At 43.6% G+C, this 15,407-nt stretch overlaps 1 protein-coding gene across 4 annotated transcripts in view; it reads left to right on the forward strand.

Moving 5' to 3' along the window:
- The window catches only part of tnika (TRAF2 and NCK interacting kinase a), a 67,880-nt gene that overhangs the window by 50,502 nt on the left and 1,971 nt on the right, over positions 1-15,407 (forward strand). For all 4 annotated transcript variants that reach the window (XM_034111969.2, XM_034111970.2, XM_071207153.1 and 1 more), the window contains 16 exons: positions 1,605-1,769; positions 2,038-2,301; positions 3,970-4,079; positions 4,402-4,517; positions 5,503-5,600; positions 6,633-6,701; positions 8,208-8,314; positions 8,662-8,764; positions 8,975-9,124; positions 9,471-9,570; positions 9,685-9,855; positions 10,099-10,242; positions 10,740-10,874; positions 11,645-11,745; positions 11,854-12,003; positions 14,610-14,769. In XM_034111969.2, the coding sequence (XP_033967860.1) occupies positions 1,605-1,769; positions 2,038-2,301; positions 3,970-4,079; positions 4,402-4,517; positions 5,503-5,600; positions 6,633-6,701; positions 8,208-8,314; positions 8,662-8,764; positions 8,975-9,124; positions 9,471-9,570; positions 9,685-9,855; positions 10,099-10,242; positions 10,740-10,874; positions 11,645-11,745; positions 11,854-12,003; positions 14,610-14,769 (2,143 nt within the window). The remainder of the gene's footprint in view (positions 1-1,604; positions 1,770-2,037; positions 2,302-3,969; positions 4,080-4,401; positions 4,518-5,502; positions 5,601-6,632; positions 6,702-8,207; positions 8,315-8,661; positions 8,765-8,974; positions 9,125-9,470; positions 9,571-9,684; positions 9,856-10,098; positions 10,243-10,739; positions 10,875-11,644; positions 11,746-11,853; positions 12,004-14,609; positions 14,770-15,407) is intronic.

Raw genomic sequence — 15,407 nt, forward strand, 5'->3', positions numbered from 1 at the left:
TAATGTGGCCCGCGATGAAATTGAGTTTGACACCCCTGCTGTAGTGTAAACAAATTTCCTCGCCAAAAAATCGACTTCCTTGTCCCAAATGTAACCCTCAAATATATTTCAGAATATATCTCCACTAACAAAGTCCCATAAGTCATCACAAAGATGCAAACACACATATGCATAATGTAAATACATACAAACACACAACATTACTGTTAAAAAAAACAACAACATTTATCTCTTATTTAGTGTATTTTATAATGAATCTACATGTTGTACATTTTTTAATTACTGAAAATATTATCTTCTGGGACTGCGATCCATTGCGGAGTTGCTGATATTAAGAGACAGTTTATCACCCTGTACCATAGGTAGCTTAGTTACCCACGCCCCCCTTCCCCCACACCCGTATAACCCGCTACCCCAAAAAGCACCATGGCCAACCCACTCCATATTCTTGTTGATGTCATCGGGGGAAACCCACCCATCAGAACTTCCTTTTAGGTCAGTCAACCAGTCGATCTAATCCCGGCTTGGTGATGGGTGCTGGCCAATTGGTGGTGGGATCCTTCTAGCAACCCTGGACCCTCAGAGGATGTCCTCCATCTGCTCTCCTTACTAATCTTTTTCTTTCTTAGTTTTGATGCGACAGTGACCTCTATTAACATCCCCTAATGCTCTGTTTTAACCTCTGAGAAACCTTGCCGTGGAAGAAAGAGCTTTTGGGTGGTAGGCTTGAGAGGAACCTCAAAAAGAACGTGTACATATTTGATCAGCTCAACTCAAAAGGTTTTTCTTCCAGTCGCAATCTCTCCATCTGTTTGAAGGTCAGTTGATGTTTATGCTAACATTGATCGCCTCCACAGCTTACACTCGACCTGGATCACAGCAGTGCTTCTCCTCACTCACCAAATATTTCTTTTTCATTGGTTCTGTGTACTGAGCTGCTGTTTATCTACACTTCTTTCCTTCACCAGTAGTTGGCGTTCACCCCGAGTGAACAACTAACAAGAGATTATTTCTGCCACCGAATACCATAGTTGCCTCACTGTAGTTGACTCGCTAGCAGGCAACCAACACATATATGAGGAATGACACAATATTGCATAGTTGTTCTGACCCGGGTCATAATCTTGAATAATCCTACAAGATTATGGACTCATGTGGAATTACAGAAAGCCTCCAAAGGGGATAGTTCTCATTGCATACGGAAGTTGAACTGGGGGCTATTGACTCTACGCCACGCTGAGCCACGACTCAACCGTCCACCGGCCGCTGGGTAGACGACGTTCGGAGAGGAAAAGTGATTGTTGAGCATTCCTCCGAGCCTTCTCTCACTGCACACCAGATAATCTGATAATCTGATTACACTGGCAACGGGAGCTTTCTGTCGTCCTCACTCACAGATATTCGGTGCTTGTTTGCATCGAAGCTCTGTGAAAAAGTCACTGAAGGTCTTATGAACATAACAATCAAACATGGTTTCCTAGCTCCGCATGTAGATGTCTGTTGGGTTTGTAACCATGCATGGGGATGGGGGCAATACCGACGGTGGTGATTGGTTGTTGCCGTGTGCCTGGCTGTGAGTGACAGTGGTATGTGACCCGTCCCAGGTGGAGGAGCGATCTAAGCTGAACAGGCAGAGCTCCCCAGCGCTGCAGCCCAAAGTGTCCAACCGCATCTCCGACCCCTCCCTCCCTCCCCGCTCCGAGTCCTTCAGCAGCGGGGGCATGCAGCCCGCCCGCACCCCACCCACCCACCGCTCCATTGAACCACAGGTGTGTGTGTACACGTGCATAAATGGAGGCGTGCGAATGCTCGGTGTGTCATAAATAATCCCAAATCTTTTCACTCCTTGTTAACGTTTAAAGGTTCAAGCCTCCTTTTAAGTCTTTCACCACTCCCTCCTTTCTGACTTTCGTTTTCGTTGTATTTTTATTAATCTCATTATTTTCTACCATTTATTCCGTAACATTAGATTTGTTCACCTTTCCTCCCATCTGACGCAATCCCTTCCTGCCTCCTTCTGTCTTGCTCATCTTGCAGATGGCCCACCTGGTCCCGGTGAAGACCCACTCCGGGGCCATGTCCGGTTCCCAGTCTCTGCAGGATCAGACGGGCTCAGCGCTGAGTGAAGGGGTCAGCGTGTCTGGCTCCCCCAGGCCCGAGATGCCCCGCCAGAACTCGGACCCCACCTCTGACACCCCCGGACCCCCGCAGCGCATCGCAGGCAGGGAGGACCGGGACAGAGACAGGGACAGGGATCGGGACAGGACCGCCTGGCTGAGAGAGGAGGACATGCCACCCAAGGTCAGAGAATCACATTCAGAAAGAGACACTATTTCTGTGTTAAAGGTCACCTGTTATGCAAAATCCACTTTTCATGTCTCTTCCACATCAACATGTGTCCCCTCTTCTTCATGTCTCTTCCACATCAACATGTGTCCCCTCTTCTTCATGTCTCTTCTACATCAACATGTGTCCTCTCTTCTTCATGTCTCTTCTACATCAACATGTGTCCCCTCTTCTTCACGTCTCTTCCACATCAACATGTGTCCCCTCTTCTTCATGTCTCTTCCACATCAACATGTGTCCCCTCTTCTTCATGTCTCTTCCACATCAACATGTGTCCCCTCTTCTTCATGTCTCTTCCACATCAACATGTGTCCCCTCTTCTTCATGTCTCTTCTACATCAACATGTGTCCCCTCTTCTTCACGTCTCTTCCACATCAACATGTGTCCCCTCTTCTTCATGTCTCTTCTACATCAACATGTGTCCCCTCTTCTTCATGTCTCTTCTACATCAGCATGTGTCCCCTCTTCTTCATGTCTCTTCTACATCAACATGTGTCCCCTCTTCTTCACGTCTCTTCTACATCAACATGTGTCCCCTCTTCTTCATGTCTCTTCTACATCAACATGTGTCCCCTCTTCTTCATGTCTCTTCTACATCAACATGTGTCCCCTCTTCTTCATGTCTCTTCCACATCAACATGTGTCCCCTCTTCTTCATGTCTCTTCTACATCAACATGTGTCCCCTCTTCTTCATGTCTCTTCTACATCAACATGTGTCCCCTCTTCTTCATGTCTCTTCTACATCAACATGTGTCCCCTCTTCTTCATGTCTCTTCTACATCAACATGTGTCCCCTCTTCTTCATGTCTCTTCCACATCAACATGTGTCCCCTCTTCTTCATGTCTCTTCTACATCAACATGTGTCCCCTCTTCTTCATGTCTCTTCTACATCAACATGTGTCCCCTCTTCTTCATGTCTCTTCTACATCAACATGTGTCCCCTCTTCTTCATGTCTCTTCTACATCAACATGTGTCCCCTCTTCTTCATGTCTCTTCTACATCAACATGTGTCCCCTCTTCTTCATGTCTCTTCTACATCAACATGTGTCCCCTCTTCTTCATGTCTCTTCCATTGTGTTCTTTGTAACCAGATATCTCTCAGAGGGGCGTGGGGAGGGGCTCCTTATATTCTTCTAAAGTAACAGACAGAGAATCAGCACTTTGGAAACAGGGCTGAAACAGAGGGGATTATGGGTAATGCTGCAATGATCTGTTTGGAGCCAAACACTTCAGAGACATGTTTTGTATATATATCTGAGGCCTGTAACATATTGATGAAAAACAGTATAATAGGAGACCTTTAATATTATTATATTAGTCTGTTTATGGATCTAATTTAGTTTAAGCAAAAGCATCAAGAAAAGCACAAACTTCATCCTGCAAGTAATCTTTTCTTATATTTTGATTATTCCTTATTCGTTTGGTTAGGATTTGTTGTCAAAGCACTTTAGATTTTCATTGCTATCGGGATGTTAAGAGCATTCCATGGAATATAACAAAAAGTGTATCTCGAGCCGGTTTCTCAAACTCACCTACCCCACCTTTAAGTGAGGAAACTGAACTGATGTTATAAGCCAAGCCGGATCAGCAATAGTGACCTTCTATATATTTGTGTCCAGGTCCCTCAGAGGACCACTTCCATCTCCCCAGCCTTGGTCAGGAAGCACTCCCCCAATGGAGGAGGAGTAGGTCTGGGCCCTCGCACAGGCTCCCAACTCATAAGGGCCAGGTAAAGCTCACATTAGCACATAGTCCACCTGCAAGTCTACATCTGAAGTCTATGCAGACCACCTATCATAATAAGCCATTGTATTTATTTATTTTAAATGTTGACCATGTCAAAATACAACTTTAATGCTGTGTCTGGTAAAAAGATTTGTAATTTCTTAACGGAAGCTATTCATCGTACTGTTTGAATTCATTTTTCTCACTGTAGGAATTGCCTAATATTATCTAACGTTCGTAAACACACGGTAATGCTACATGGCATGCTCTGCTGGATCATAATAAAGAACTGAAACGAGTGAAACATTTTGTATTTCCTCTTTCAGTAACCCAGACCTGCGGCGCTCAGAGCTCTCTCTGGACGCCATGCTGCAAAGAACGTCCTCCAACTCCTCGTCCTCTTCCTCCCCTTCATCTCAAGGAGGCTCAGCCGAGAGGAGAGGTACAAAAACTCACACAGACACTCCCGATTATACCGTTGTACGGCACCCACACTGACGAGCTTGCACGCAAACAATTAAAAGCCTGTGTGTGTACTTGTTTACATGCAAATGCGAACACAGACACACACGCACTCACAGGGCTTCGGCGAGTTTCAGAGGCCATCAGCGGGACGGTGTCAGCTGCAGTTCTGCTCTGATCAACCCGTCTGATGTGCCCGGTTGCTCCCAGCCTCCGGAGAGATAGAAGAGAGGACATGAGAGAGGCAGATAGAGAGAAGCCTTCACGGATGTGTCGAACAACAGGCCAGAGGGATATCTAAGCTATGCATGGATATCCCCTTGACAAACACATGGCAGAGGGAGACGGTGGAGTACGGAAGGATCAGCTTTCTTTCAGGCTGGATGTTATAATGGGGTTCACAGTCAAAATGGCGGAAATGTAAAAAAGTAGTCAAGTAGTAATCGGAATAGGGTGAGAAAATACAAAATATTTCCAAAACAGGATTTGCGTGACGACACCTTTTCACAATATTAATGAGTAGGTAGGAAAATATGATTACCGTACTTTTCGGACTATAAAGCGCACCTGCATATAAGCCGCAGCAGCTAAATTGTCCGTCTGTCTTGCTCTCGTTCTGTCTCTCGGTTCCACTTTTACTTTGGCGCGCTACCTGTCTCACTCTTTTCCGGCCTCCAGCTTTTCCTGCTGGAGCCCGCCGCTTAAAGGTGGCGGGCGCGGACCGGTCATAGAGCCCATAGAGTTAAAGGTGGTTAATTGTACCTGTAAAATCCATAGATTTAGGAGGTTCCCTAGTGGCCGTTAGCTGTACAAAAAAAATGGGGAAAAAAGTCTCGGCTTATAGTCCGAAAAGTACGGTAAGTGATATCTGTCATCATTTGAATGAACATGTTTCCAGATTCTGATCAAGCTCATTGATCTACAGTGTGTAGATAAAATGTGTCATTTCTTTCCTGCTATGATAGGTCAAGCCAAGCCAGAAGGATCCCCACCAGGAGCCAATCAGGAGGCAAAGCCCAAACAGGAGGAGGGCCGTGAATCAGCCAGACCCAGCAGACCTGCAGTGAGTATAACACACACACACACACACACACACACACACACACACACACACACACACACACACACACACACACACACACACACACACACACTATCTTTCTGTCTCCTCCCTGGGAATCTTCTTGAGGCTTCTTCTCCCTTTTTCTACTTTCATCTGGTTCTTCTTTCCCCTGCCTCCCTCTCTTGTGTTCTTCAGAGCTATAAGAAAGCCATAGATGAGGTTAGTGACGCTCGAGTCCCCCCTTTCTTTTATCCCAGTGTTCTTTTGCCTCGATCTTCAGAGCCCTTCTCTTTCCCCCTGGCATGGTGGCGTTAGTCGGTTTCACAAGAAGATGACGTTGTTTCTTTTCAGTATTAAAAAAAGATCCGAGTGTAAAGGCGGCGGCAGTGCATGTGTGCTTCTACACACGTACCTCAGAGAGTGTATGCGGACGCGCGCTTGTGCCAGTTTGAGTGTATGCATGTGTGCGTTGGGTGTGTGTTACCTGAACTGCCAAGCACCTGATTTCTCTGAATCTGTTTTCCTGTTTCTCTGATGTCACGGGAACTGATCAGGAGGAGCTGGTAAGCCCGCCGCGTATGACGGTTCCCCCTCCCCCCATCTGCATGATTTGGACTGATCCATTGGGCCGGCTTGAATGGGGAGTTACGGGAGAAACCACAGGCCAGTTGGCATGCGGTTGATTGGTAGCGCGGGGGAGCAGATTAATGCTGCCATCCAGTACAACATCAATCCTGATTATCTGTCTCTCTCCTCTGATGACCCGTCTTCACATGGTCGAACAAGAGTGCTGATATGTAAACACTTCCTAGGTCACAAATGAATGTGTCACTTGGCTAAGCTTGAAGTGTTTCTCAGATAAGCGTTGTTTGTTCCTGTTTACAAGCCGGGTGTTTGCGTGACAACAAATCAGTTTCCTCTCGTCACCATGCCCCTCTCTGCTTGTTTATGATTTGGTCTCCTTCTCCTCAGGATCTGTGATACACAGCTGATGTGTCTCTTACTCCTCCTTTATTCTGTTCATCTCTCCAGGACCTGAGTGCACTGGCTAAGGAGCTCAGAGAGCTGCGGGTGGAGGAGGGCAGCAGACCTCCAGTCAAGGTACGACCTATACATGTACAGGTGTGATGAAAGGGTTTCATTTGTATTCACCGCATGTTTTATATTGTGTGTGTCTGTCAGAGAGAATATATATTTTGTATTTCATACATTTTACCTCATTTTTAAGCTGATAAAATGTTATATTTTGCTGCATGTACCTTTTTAAAGTTCTTAACAAATAATCTGAGGGGAATTTCTTGTTTGTTTTTAACTTGTGATGTGTCACGTTGAGCTGCATGTGTTGTTTGAAAAGTGCTATATAAATAAAGCTTTATTATTATTATTTTGAATGGATAGATTTATATTCTAGTCTTGGCCTGCGATAGAAAATTGTAAAAAACAACACAATGAAGTAAAAAGATTATTTATAGTCCGCATGAAACCGTTGCAAAGTTGATTTTTAAACAATATTTTAAACGATGTTTTTTGTACATCAGGAATTGTCTTCTTCATTACATTTTGAAGTTAATGCCGGCAGTGTCTTATCAGGATAAAACGTGAAGCAGTGGCAGGAATGTGCTCCTTGCGTGATTGTGTGTATGCATGTGCAGGATGAAAACTATACAAAGGAGGTGTGTGGCGCAGTGGGTTGTGCGTTGGTGTTCGGATCAGGGGGTCACAGGTTCAAACCCCACTGCAGTCAGCATGTCGTTGTGTCCCTGAGACACTTCACCCCAAAGTGCTCCTGTGGGGATTGCCCACAGTGTTGAGTCTGTAAGTCGCTTTGGATAAAAGCGTCTAACAAGTGACATGGAATGAAATGTGATGTAAAAATACAAGGACTACAGGATGAGCCATTGCTCCCAGGGGGGTCAAACTCAAATACACAGTGGGCCAAAATAAAAAAAATGGGTACTAGTGGAGGGCCGGACTGGTTCAATGTTTATTGAAAAACTTATTGAAATGAACTTATTGCACATATTAAACCTGGAACCAACAAAGCTTAAGTTATTGCCTAAAAAAAAACAACATGAAACATTAAATAATCAGTCGCATTCATTTCTTATGGCTCTATCTGCAGCTTTTCCTCAGTCATTTCTTATGATTACATTTTTCCACAGGCCAACAACAGCTTCAAAAAAACAATTCCCCTCAAAGAAAAAACCAAACATGCCCTGCTGTCGTGAGAGAGAAAGTGCAGAAGGAAACATCCATTGAAACTCAGTGTGCTGCTCTGTGATGCTAGTTCAAGCCAGATACTTGGCATCTCATCTTGGGAGCAAGGTCATCAATGTTTGGGCTCAGGCTCTGAGCTGAGGAGACCCTCAGGATGCAGTGAAGGTGTGCGTGCAATATACCGGCGCGCCAGATCTAATAGGAATTAGAAATTATCCTGCGGGCCGAAATTAAATCCACCAAGGGCCTGATTTGGCCCCCGAGCCTCGAGTTTGACACGTGTGCTCGAGCAATTCTGATGTTACACAATCCATCCTTACCCTCAATTAGCTTTCTTCATTTCTAAACAGTTTTCTCTTTTCTGTCTGTACTCCTCGCGTTCTAAAAAAGGTGACCGACTACTCGTCCTCTAGTGACGATTCGGACAGCAGCGATGACGACGGGCAGACAGTGGGGCATGATGGGACGGTTGCTGTTAGCGACATCCCCCGCATCATGTAAGTTGTCCCCTCTGTTTTAGTTGTTCCCTTCCTCTGTTCTCTTTTCCTCCGAGCTCGGCTTGTCAGTATTCATTTGTGTCGAGATAAGCATGTATTTGGTATATGCACCGTGCCAGCAGCTTGTCAGTACAGTTTTGGCAGAATTGCTTTGTAAATAATTGTGTGTGTGTGTGTGTGTGTGTGTGTGTGTGTGTGTGTGTGTGTGTGTGTGTGTGTGTGTGTGTGTGTGTGTGTGTGTGTGTGTGTGTGTGTGTGTGTGTGTGTGTGTGTGTGTGTGTGTGTGTGTGTGTGTGTGTGTGTGTGTGGTGTGTGTGTGTGTGTGTGTGTGTGTGTGTGTGTTACAGGCCAGCAGTGCAGAGCAGCAGTGAGTCGTATGGAGGGCTGACAGAAGACTCTCTGGGAGATGCCTATAATAGCTCCAAGGACAGCACTCTGGTGATGAGAGAGGTGATGAATGATTACACACACACACACACACACACACGCATACACACACAGGGATCTAAAGAGAAGGGGATGAATGTAAACAGAGAAAAACTGTTTTTGTTCATCCAAACTGAGCTGATTTTGCTTCTTCGTCACCACTTCTTTTAGTCGCCCCTCTCAACATAATATCTGCTCTTTCCTTTGTTTCTCTCCTATCACTTTGTCTTTAAGGCGGAGGAGAGGAGGCGAGGTGGCCACACTGAGAGCAATGGGTTCGGTAATCACGGTAACCATGGTAACCTCCCTGACCTGGTGCAACAGAGCAACTCTCCCTCAGCCACGCCCATCTCCGCCCTGCAGGAGCTGGGAGACATGGCTGAGGTCAGACACACACACACACACACACACACACACACACACACACACACACACACACACTCACACACTCATTCATGGATATAAATAAAAGATAAACTTCAATTCATATCATTAGTCTTAACATTTATGAATTAAATAATAAAAAGAGTATAACTAACTGTTCGCATTTTATATTTGGAATTGGACAAATCCAGCACTTAAGTTCGATAAATGCCCTTAATTTCACATAAAAACGTTAGAGCAATAAAAGGAGGCATTATCATGATCTTCAAATAAATGAAAGAAGCCCTGAGTAATGTGTTAATGCAGGCTGCTGCTATATGATGACTTACTGTTTTCTGTCTCACAGTTTGGTCTGGGCGGGTCCAAGTCGTCCTTCACCCCATTTGTTGATCCACGTGTCTACCAGACCTCCCCAGGGGAAAACGATGATGAAAACTCAACAGAAGGTAAGCACAGCAAAGCAAAGGAAAGCTTAAGCCACATGTTAACATATTCCACACATCTATCAGTTAAACCTTTTCTACATTGGTTCAACTTTCTCTTCTTCTGTTTTATCTCAGACATGTTTTCTAGCGAGCTGCTGAGGCAGGAGCAGGCCAGACTAAACGAAGCCAGAAAGATCTCTGTGGTCAACGTGAACCCCACCAACATCAGACCCCACAGTGACACGCCAGAGATCCGCAAATACAAGAAGCGCTTCAACTCTGAGATCCTGTGTGCTGCACTCTGGGGTAGGAGGGGCTTCCTTCCACTTGTATTAAACAAAGAACTAGTCCCAACATCTTTGTGTGTCTGACGTGTGTGTGTGTGTGTGTGTGTGTGTGTGTGTGTGTGTGTGTGTGTGTGTGTGTGTGTGTGTGTGTGTGTGTGTGTGTGTGTGTGTTGTGTGTGTGTGTGTGTGTGTGTGTGTGTGTGTGTGTGTGTGTGTGTGTGTGTGTGTGTGTGTGTGTGTGTGTGTGTGTGTGTGTGTTCAGGTGTGAATCTGCTGGTGGGGACAGAGAACGGTCTTATGCTGCTTGACCGAAGTGGACAGGGAAAAGTGTACAACCTCATCACCAGGCGCCGCTTCCTGCAGATGGATGTGCTGGAAGGGCTCAATGTGCTGGTCACCATATCTGGTAGGTCTGACACACACACACACACACACACACACACACACACACACACACACACACACACACACACACACACACACACACACAGTGGATGCGTATATGCAAGTGTATCCTCATACACACACCCGAATACTTCTCCAATGTATCTGAGTGAAGATTGCGCCGGTGATGATGGCTGCCGTGTCTTTTGCTCCTCTCCAACTATTCCAATTGCTTGTATATAGACTCTTATTGCACTATTTCTATCCTATTTTATTTGTATTTACTTGCACTATTTTATCTGTCTTGTTGCACTGTTGGAGGAGCCTGTGAGCTAAGATGTCATTGAGTGAGATTGTAGCTCATATCAGATTTGTAATATGCATATACATTTGGCCTGGGAATCTGCCATTGTGGGCTGTTTGCATGCTAATATTTTCCTAATATATTTGAGGTTTTAAGGACTTGATTCCTCTAAAGTTGATCTCATTTCTCTTCCTCATGTTGTCCTCCCCTCTCAGGTAAAAAGAACAAGTTGCGTGTCTACTACCTGTCCTGGCTGAGGAACAGAATACTACACAACGACCCTGAAGTAGAAAAGAAGCAGGGCTGGATTACAGTGGGGGAACTGGAGGGCTGTGTGCATTATAAAGTTGGTAAGGATCTGTGTTTCTGTGTGTATATCGTGAATGAATATATAAATAGAATTAGGCTTGCTAAGGCGGATTGAATTCTTACGTGGCCTGAGCATAAATGTTCTTTAGTATTGAAACAATCCCTAACCAGCTAAGAAATGCTCAAAATGGAAGGAGAATGAGTAAATATTGTATATTCAGCCGCAGATGCAGCTACAGAATTCACACAAATAAGCAAACCAAGTTGTGGCGTTCTTACTGAATGCAGGAAACTTTGGTATACAGTAGCTTTGAGAATAGTTTGTAATTTTTTAACTCCAAGATCTCTACAAGTCACTCAGATCTGGAGCCAATTAAATCACGTCTAGCAAGGCAAGGCAAGGCAAGTTTATTATATAGCACTTTTCAACACGAGGCAATTCAAAGTGCTTTACAAAAAATGAAAGACATTAAGCATTAAAAAAAAGAAAAGTTAATCAAATAAACATTAAAAGGAAAAATACATGGATAAAAATTACAGTGCAGTTTAAGATATGAATAGTTCAATTAAAAGCGGCGACAAAAAGAAAAGTCTTCAGCCTGGATTTAAAAGTAGTAAGAGTTGCAGCGGACCTGCAACAGCTAAGCTAATTTGCTTTACTCTCCACAAATATGGACTTTTTATATCAACTGGAAATAAGTTCCGGTTATACCAACCACAGGTCTTTCCCTGGCGCTCATATTATTCCCAAAGTAGAAAAGTCCAGCTGTTCCCGTTGGCCTCTGATTATCTCTCCATGTTCTGTTTCCAGTCAAATATGAGAGGATTAAGTTCCTGGTGATTGCACAGAAGAACGCCGTGGAAATCTATGCCTGGGCTCCTAAACCCTACCACAAGTTCATGGCCTTTAAGGTACAGCAATGCACATTATATGTAGAGAATGCAGAATGAATATATTGCATGACTACGGGCACGGCATCTCACCATTTCCTCTCCCTTTTCTCCCTGCCGCCATTTTAGTCATTCACTGAACTGCAGCACCGTCCCCAGCTGGTCGACCTGACGGTGGAGGAAGGTCAGAGGTTGAAGGTCATCTATGGTTCCAGTGTGGGCTTCCATGTCATCGACGTGGACTCGGGCAACCCTTACGACATCTACATCCCCTCACATGTGAGAACAAGACTGTGCTTATAAATGGCTGTAAATCTTCAATAACACGTCCAATGCATTTGAATAACAGAACAACACACATGATGTAAGGCAAAGGAGAGCAGGATTTATTTTCTCTCCTTCTTAAAATACGACCTTCTTATCCAAGGTCAGCCATGACTCACACGCCGTCTCATGAAGATTGGCTTCCACATATACCAGGGGTGTCAAACTCAATTTCATCACGGGCCACATTAACATTATGGTTGCACTCAAAGGGCCGGTTGTAACTATATAAATATACATATATAAATATATAATGTATTACATTATTGCCTCTGAATTGGATTATTGTCGGATAGGATAATAATTTACGTCTGAAAAGCAGAAGTCCAGGGCAAATAATTGCAAGTCTCTTCAGTGCGCATGTCACAAAACAAAATGCATTGTGGGACATGTAGTTTAAGGGCAACCTGCTTCTGTAAATCGCCATGTAACCGTATAATAAACATATTATATTCTTTGCAAGCTCTTGCAGGGCCACATAAAATGAAGTCGCGGGCCAGATTTGGCCCCCGGGCCTTGAGTTTGACACCCCTGACATATACAATGTATCTTTCTTGACGAATCACCTCTTTGATTGATCTCTTTTATCAGAGGCTTTTGCTAAATACGACAGTACACAGTATGAAGCTGAAATGACTGAATAACTAGAAATGTAGTAAGTGGTAGCTGCTACAACATTTCCTGTTGCAACAAAGTCCTCCAAAAAGCATTCGAGTGAAGTAGTGAGCGTCTTCTTTCAGCATACCTCTTCCCTTAGCAGCATGCAGTCAGATATCAATTCTAGTCATCACTCAATCACTCATGGGAGCTCGATACACCATCAGTAGTTGTCCATGCGCGTGCTTGAATGCTAATCAGTTTTGGTACTTGCATGCAGATTACTTCGTTCCGGGGTTGCTTTACTAATCGTATGCTTTTAACCAAATTAAATCTAAACACAATTAGGCTGCATTTTTTATTTGGTGGCAAGATTTCAGGACATTCACCGCACCAAATACAGATATGAAGACACGCAATTGAAGTCAGTTGAGTTCATGCTTTACAGTGATTGCACAACAAGCCTTTTCATTAGAGCAGTGCTTCTCAAAGTGTGGTCCGCGGACCACTGGTGGGTAACATTTCACATTTGAAATAAATAAATACATTTAAGTTTTCCGCACTCTCGTGGGAATATCTCCGCAATGGAACGAGCTTAAGTTTCACTTTCTATTGCATGATAAAGCCCAGGGCAACACCTTCGTCACACATGTTGCCACCTGTTTGTACCATTTTCAGGCGATTTATAATATGTTCTAGAAAAACGATGTGTTTTGGGATATTTGTGGAGTTAGGTGGCGTTGGTATGAACAAGTTTGAGAAACACTGCATTGGAGCATTCCTCTTGAAGCGATTGTCTTTCACAATTGTTGCCTTTAATCTTCCTCTCTCTCTCCTTCCCTGCCAACTTCTCCTCTCCACAGTGTGCCAAACAGATGAAGGTGACATCCTGCCATCCACCCTTTAGACTAGATCAATAGAACTTTAGTAAAAAACCCGTAGTGGATGCACAGGAGTGCTACATGTGTCTGTGCAGTACCGTTTATTAGAGTAGTGATTCATGGGTAATTTAGCTAGAAACAGGTTGCATGAATAAATTCCTCTAACCCACAGGAGACTTCACAAGCTAATGAAAAGATGTTAAGTGCTACAAGATAAATGTTTGGTCATGCTGGAACCACAACACGAAATTGAAGTATTAAAACACAATTCCAGTATTTCTGTAATTACATTTTTAAATGTGTGTGGTATGCGGTCATATGTTTATCACAAGTTGACAATATTCTAAAAGCTTTTCTTGACACTCATCAGCCAACAAAACCATAGTATGATGTGGTGTGTCGTTCTTTCTTTCTTTCAGTCTTTATTTCGAACAGATTAAAAAATAACAAATGTGAAAAACAGAATACCGTATTGTTATAATACAGTATTTATCCACATTCATGGTAATATTTGTATATTCAACAAAAAAAACAAAAAAAAGTCTTCATATTAATAATAATAATAAATCATATGTGTCCGAAAGGGAGTAGGAGGAAGCAAATGCTTATTAATTCCCACCCCTTACTTGATCAATGATTGTCCTTTAAATCATTATGCAAATTATTCCGACTACATTTACATTCATACATATACAATAATTTCTCATCTTCAATCGCCTTTCTTCGTTCCAATTGGCATTTTGTGTAAATGCAGTTTCTTGTGGGTTTAGAGGCCTTTTTTCATCACCTCGTCAGTCTTTCATTCAACCTTTTGTGAGCCGCCTGTTTGGGTGAAGTGCACAGATTCGAGCCATGTCTGTGTTTTGTTTTTGATCCCAACTCTTCTGATGTTATTCTTGGTAATAATGCTAACATAAAAATGCTATATTGTGTCGGTCCAAAAAAAAAAACAGCCTGTCAAATCTGTTGCATTAAATGCCCATCAGGAAACAGCTGTAACACTTTAATCCACTGTAGATTATGATTACATTTGACAGATTATATTAAAGCCTATGAAATGTTCGCTGTGTGTGTCTGCAACAGATCCAGAGCCAGGTGACGCCCCATTCCATCGTGGTGCTCCCAAAGACCGATGGGATGGAGATGCTGCTGTGTTACGAGGACGAAGGCGTCTACGTCAACACCTACGGGCGAATCACCAAGGACGTGGTGCTACAGTGGGGAGAGATGCCCACCTCTGTTGGTACGCCTCACATCATACAATTGTAATCTCTGTTTAGGTGGTTACAATAGATTTCTATCATCACTGGAGTCTTTAAAACATCATAGAGAACCACCCGGTTTGAAGATATAAATGAAAAATTACTTCGAGGCTTAAATAACTTTATTGATGTATGCTAGTACCCACTTCAGTGCCGTGTGTTGAAATGCAGATCAGAAGTATGCGAACGATCTGAGAACTGAGCTTATGCGTTTTAATTGCATTCAAAAATCAGTTCATAACATCTGCTTTCACAGGAAGGCTTCAAGAGAAGGAAGAAGAAAGATCCGTTGAGGTGGAGGGGGCAAGGGTAAAAGATTCAGAAGGATGGAAAATGGATATAGATTATCAAAAGTAAATGTAAAACGCATAGTCACAAGGGAAAGAAAGAAAGAGGGGGAAACCAAGAGATTGAAAGACCAACAAAGAAATGTGTAACTGCATATCCTCCGGTAGGGAAGTGCTTTACTGCCCTCTTGTGGCACACGGTGGTGTAACACTAAAGCGACCACGATTTAGGACTGAGTCCACATTTTTACATTATGCTTTTGGATGTTCTCATTTCATTTTGACCTGAATAATAAAGATTCTGTTCACTGATGAGTCTTTTGTGTTTTCTC

This window comes from Pseudochaenichthys georgianus, chromosome 22 (genome assembly GCF_902827115.2).
Source record: "Pseudochaenichthys georgianus chromosome 22, fPseGeo1.2, whole genome shotgun sequence".
NCBI classification, from domain to species: Eukaryota; Metazoa; Chordata; class Actinopteri; order Perciformes; family Channichthyidae; genus Pseudochaenichthys; species Pseudochaenichthys georgianus.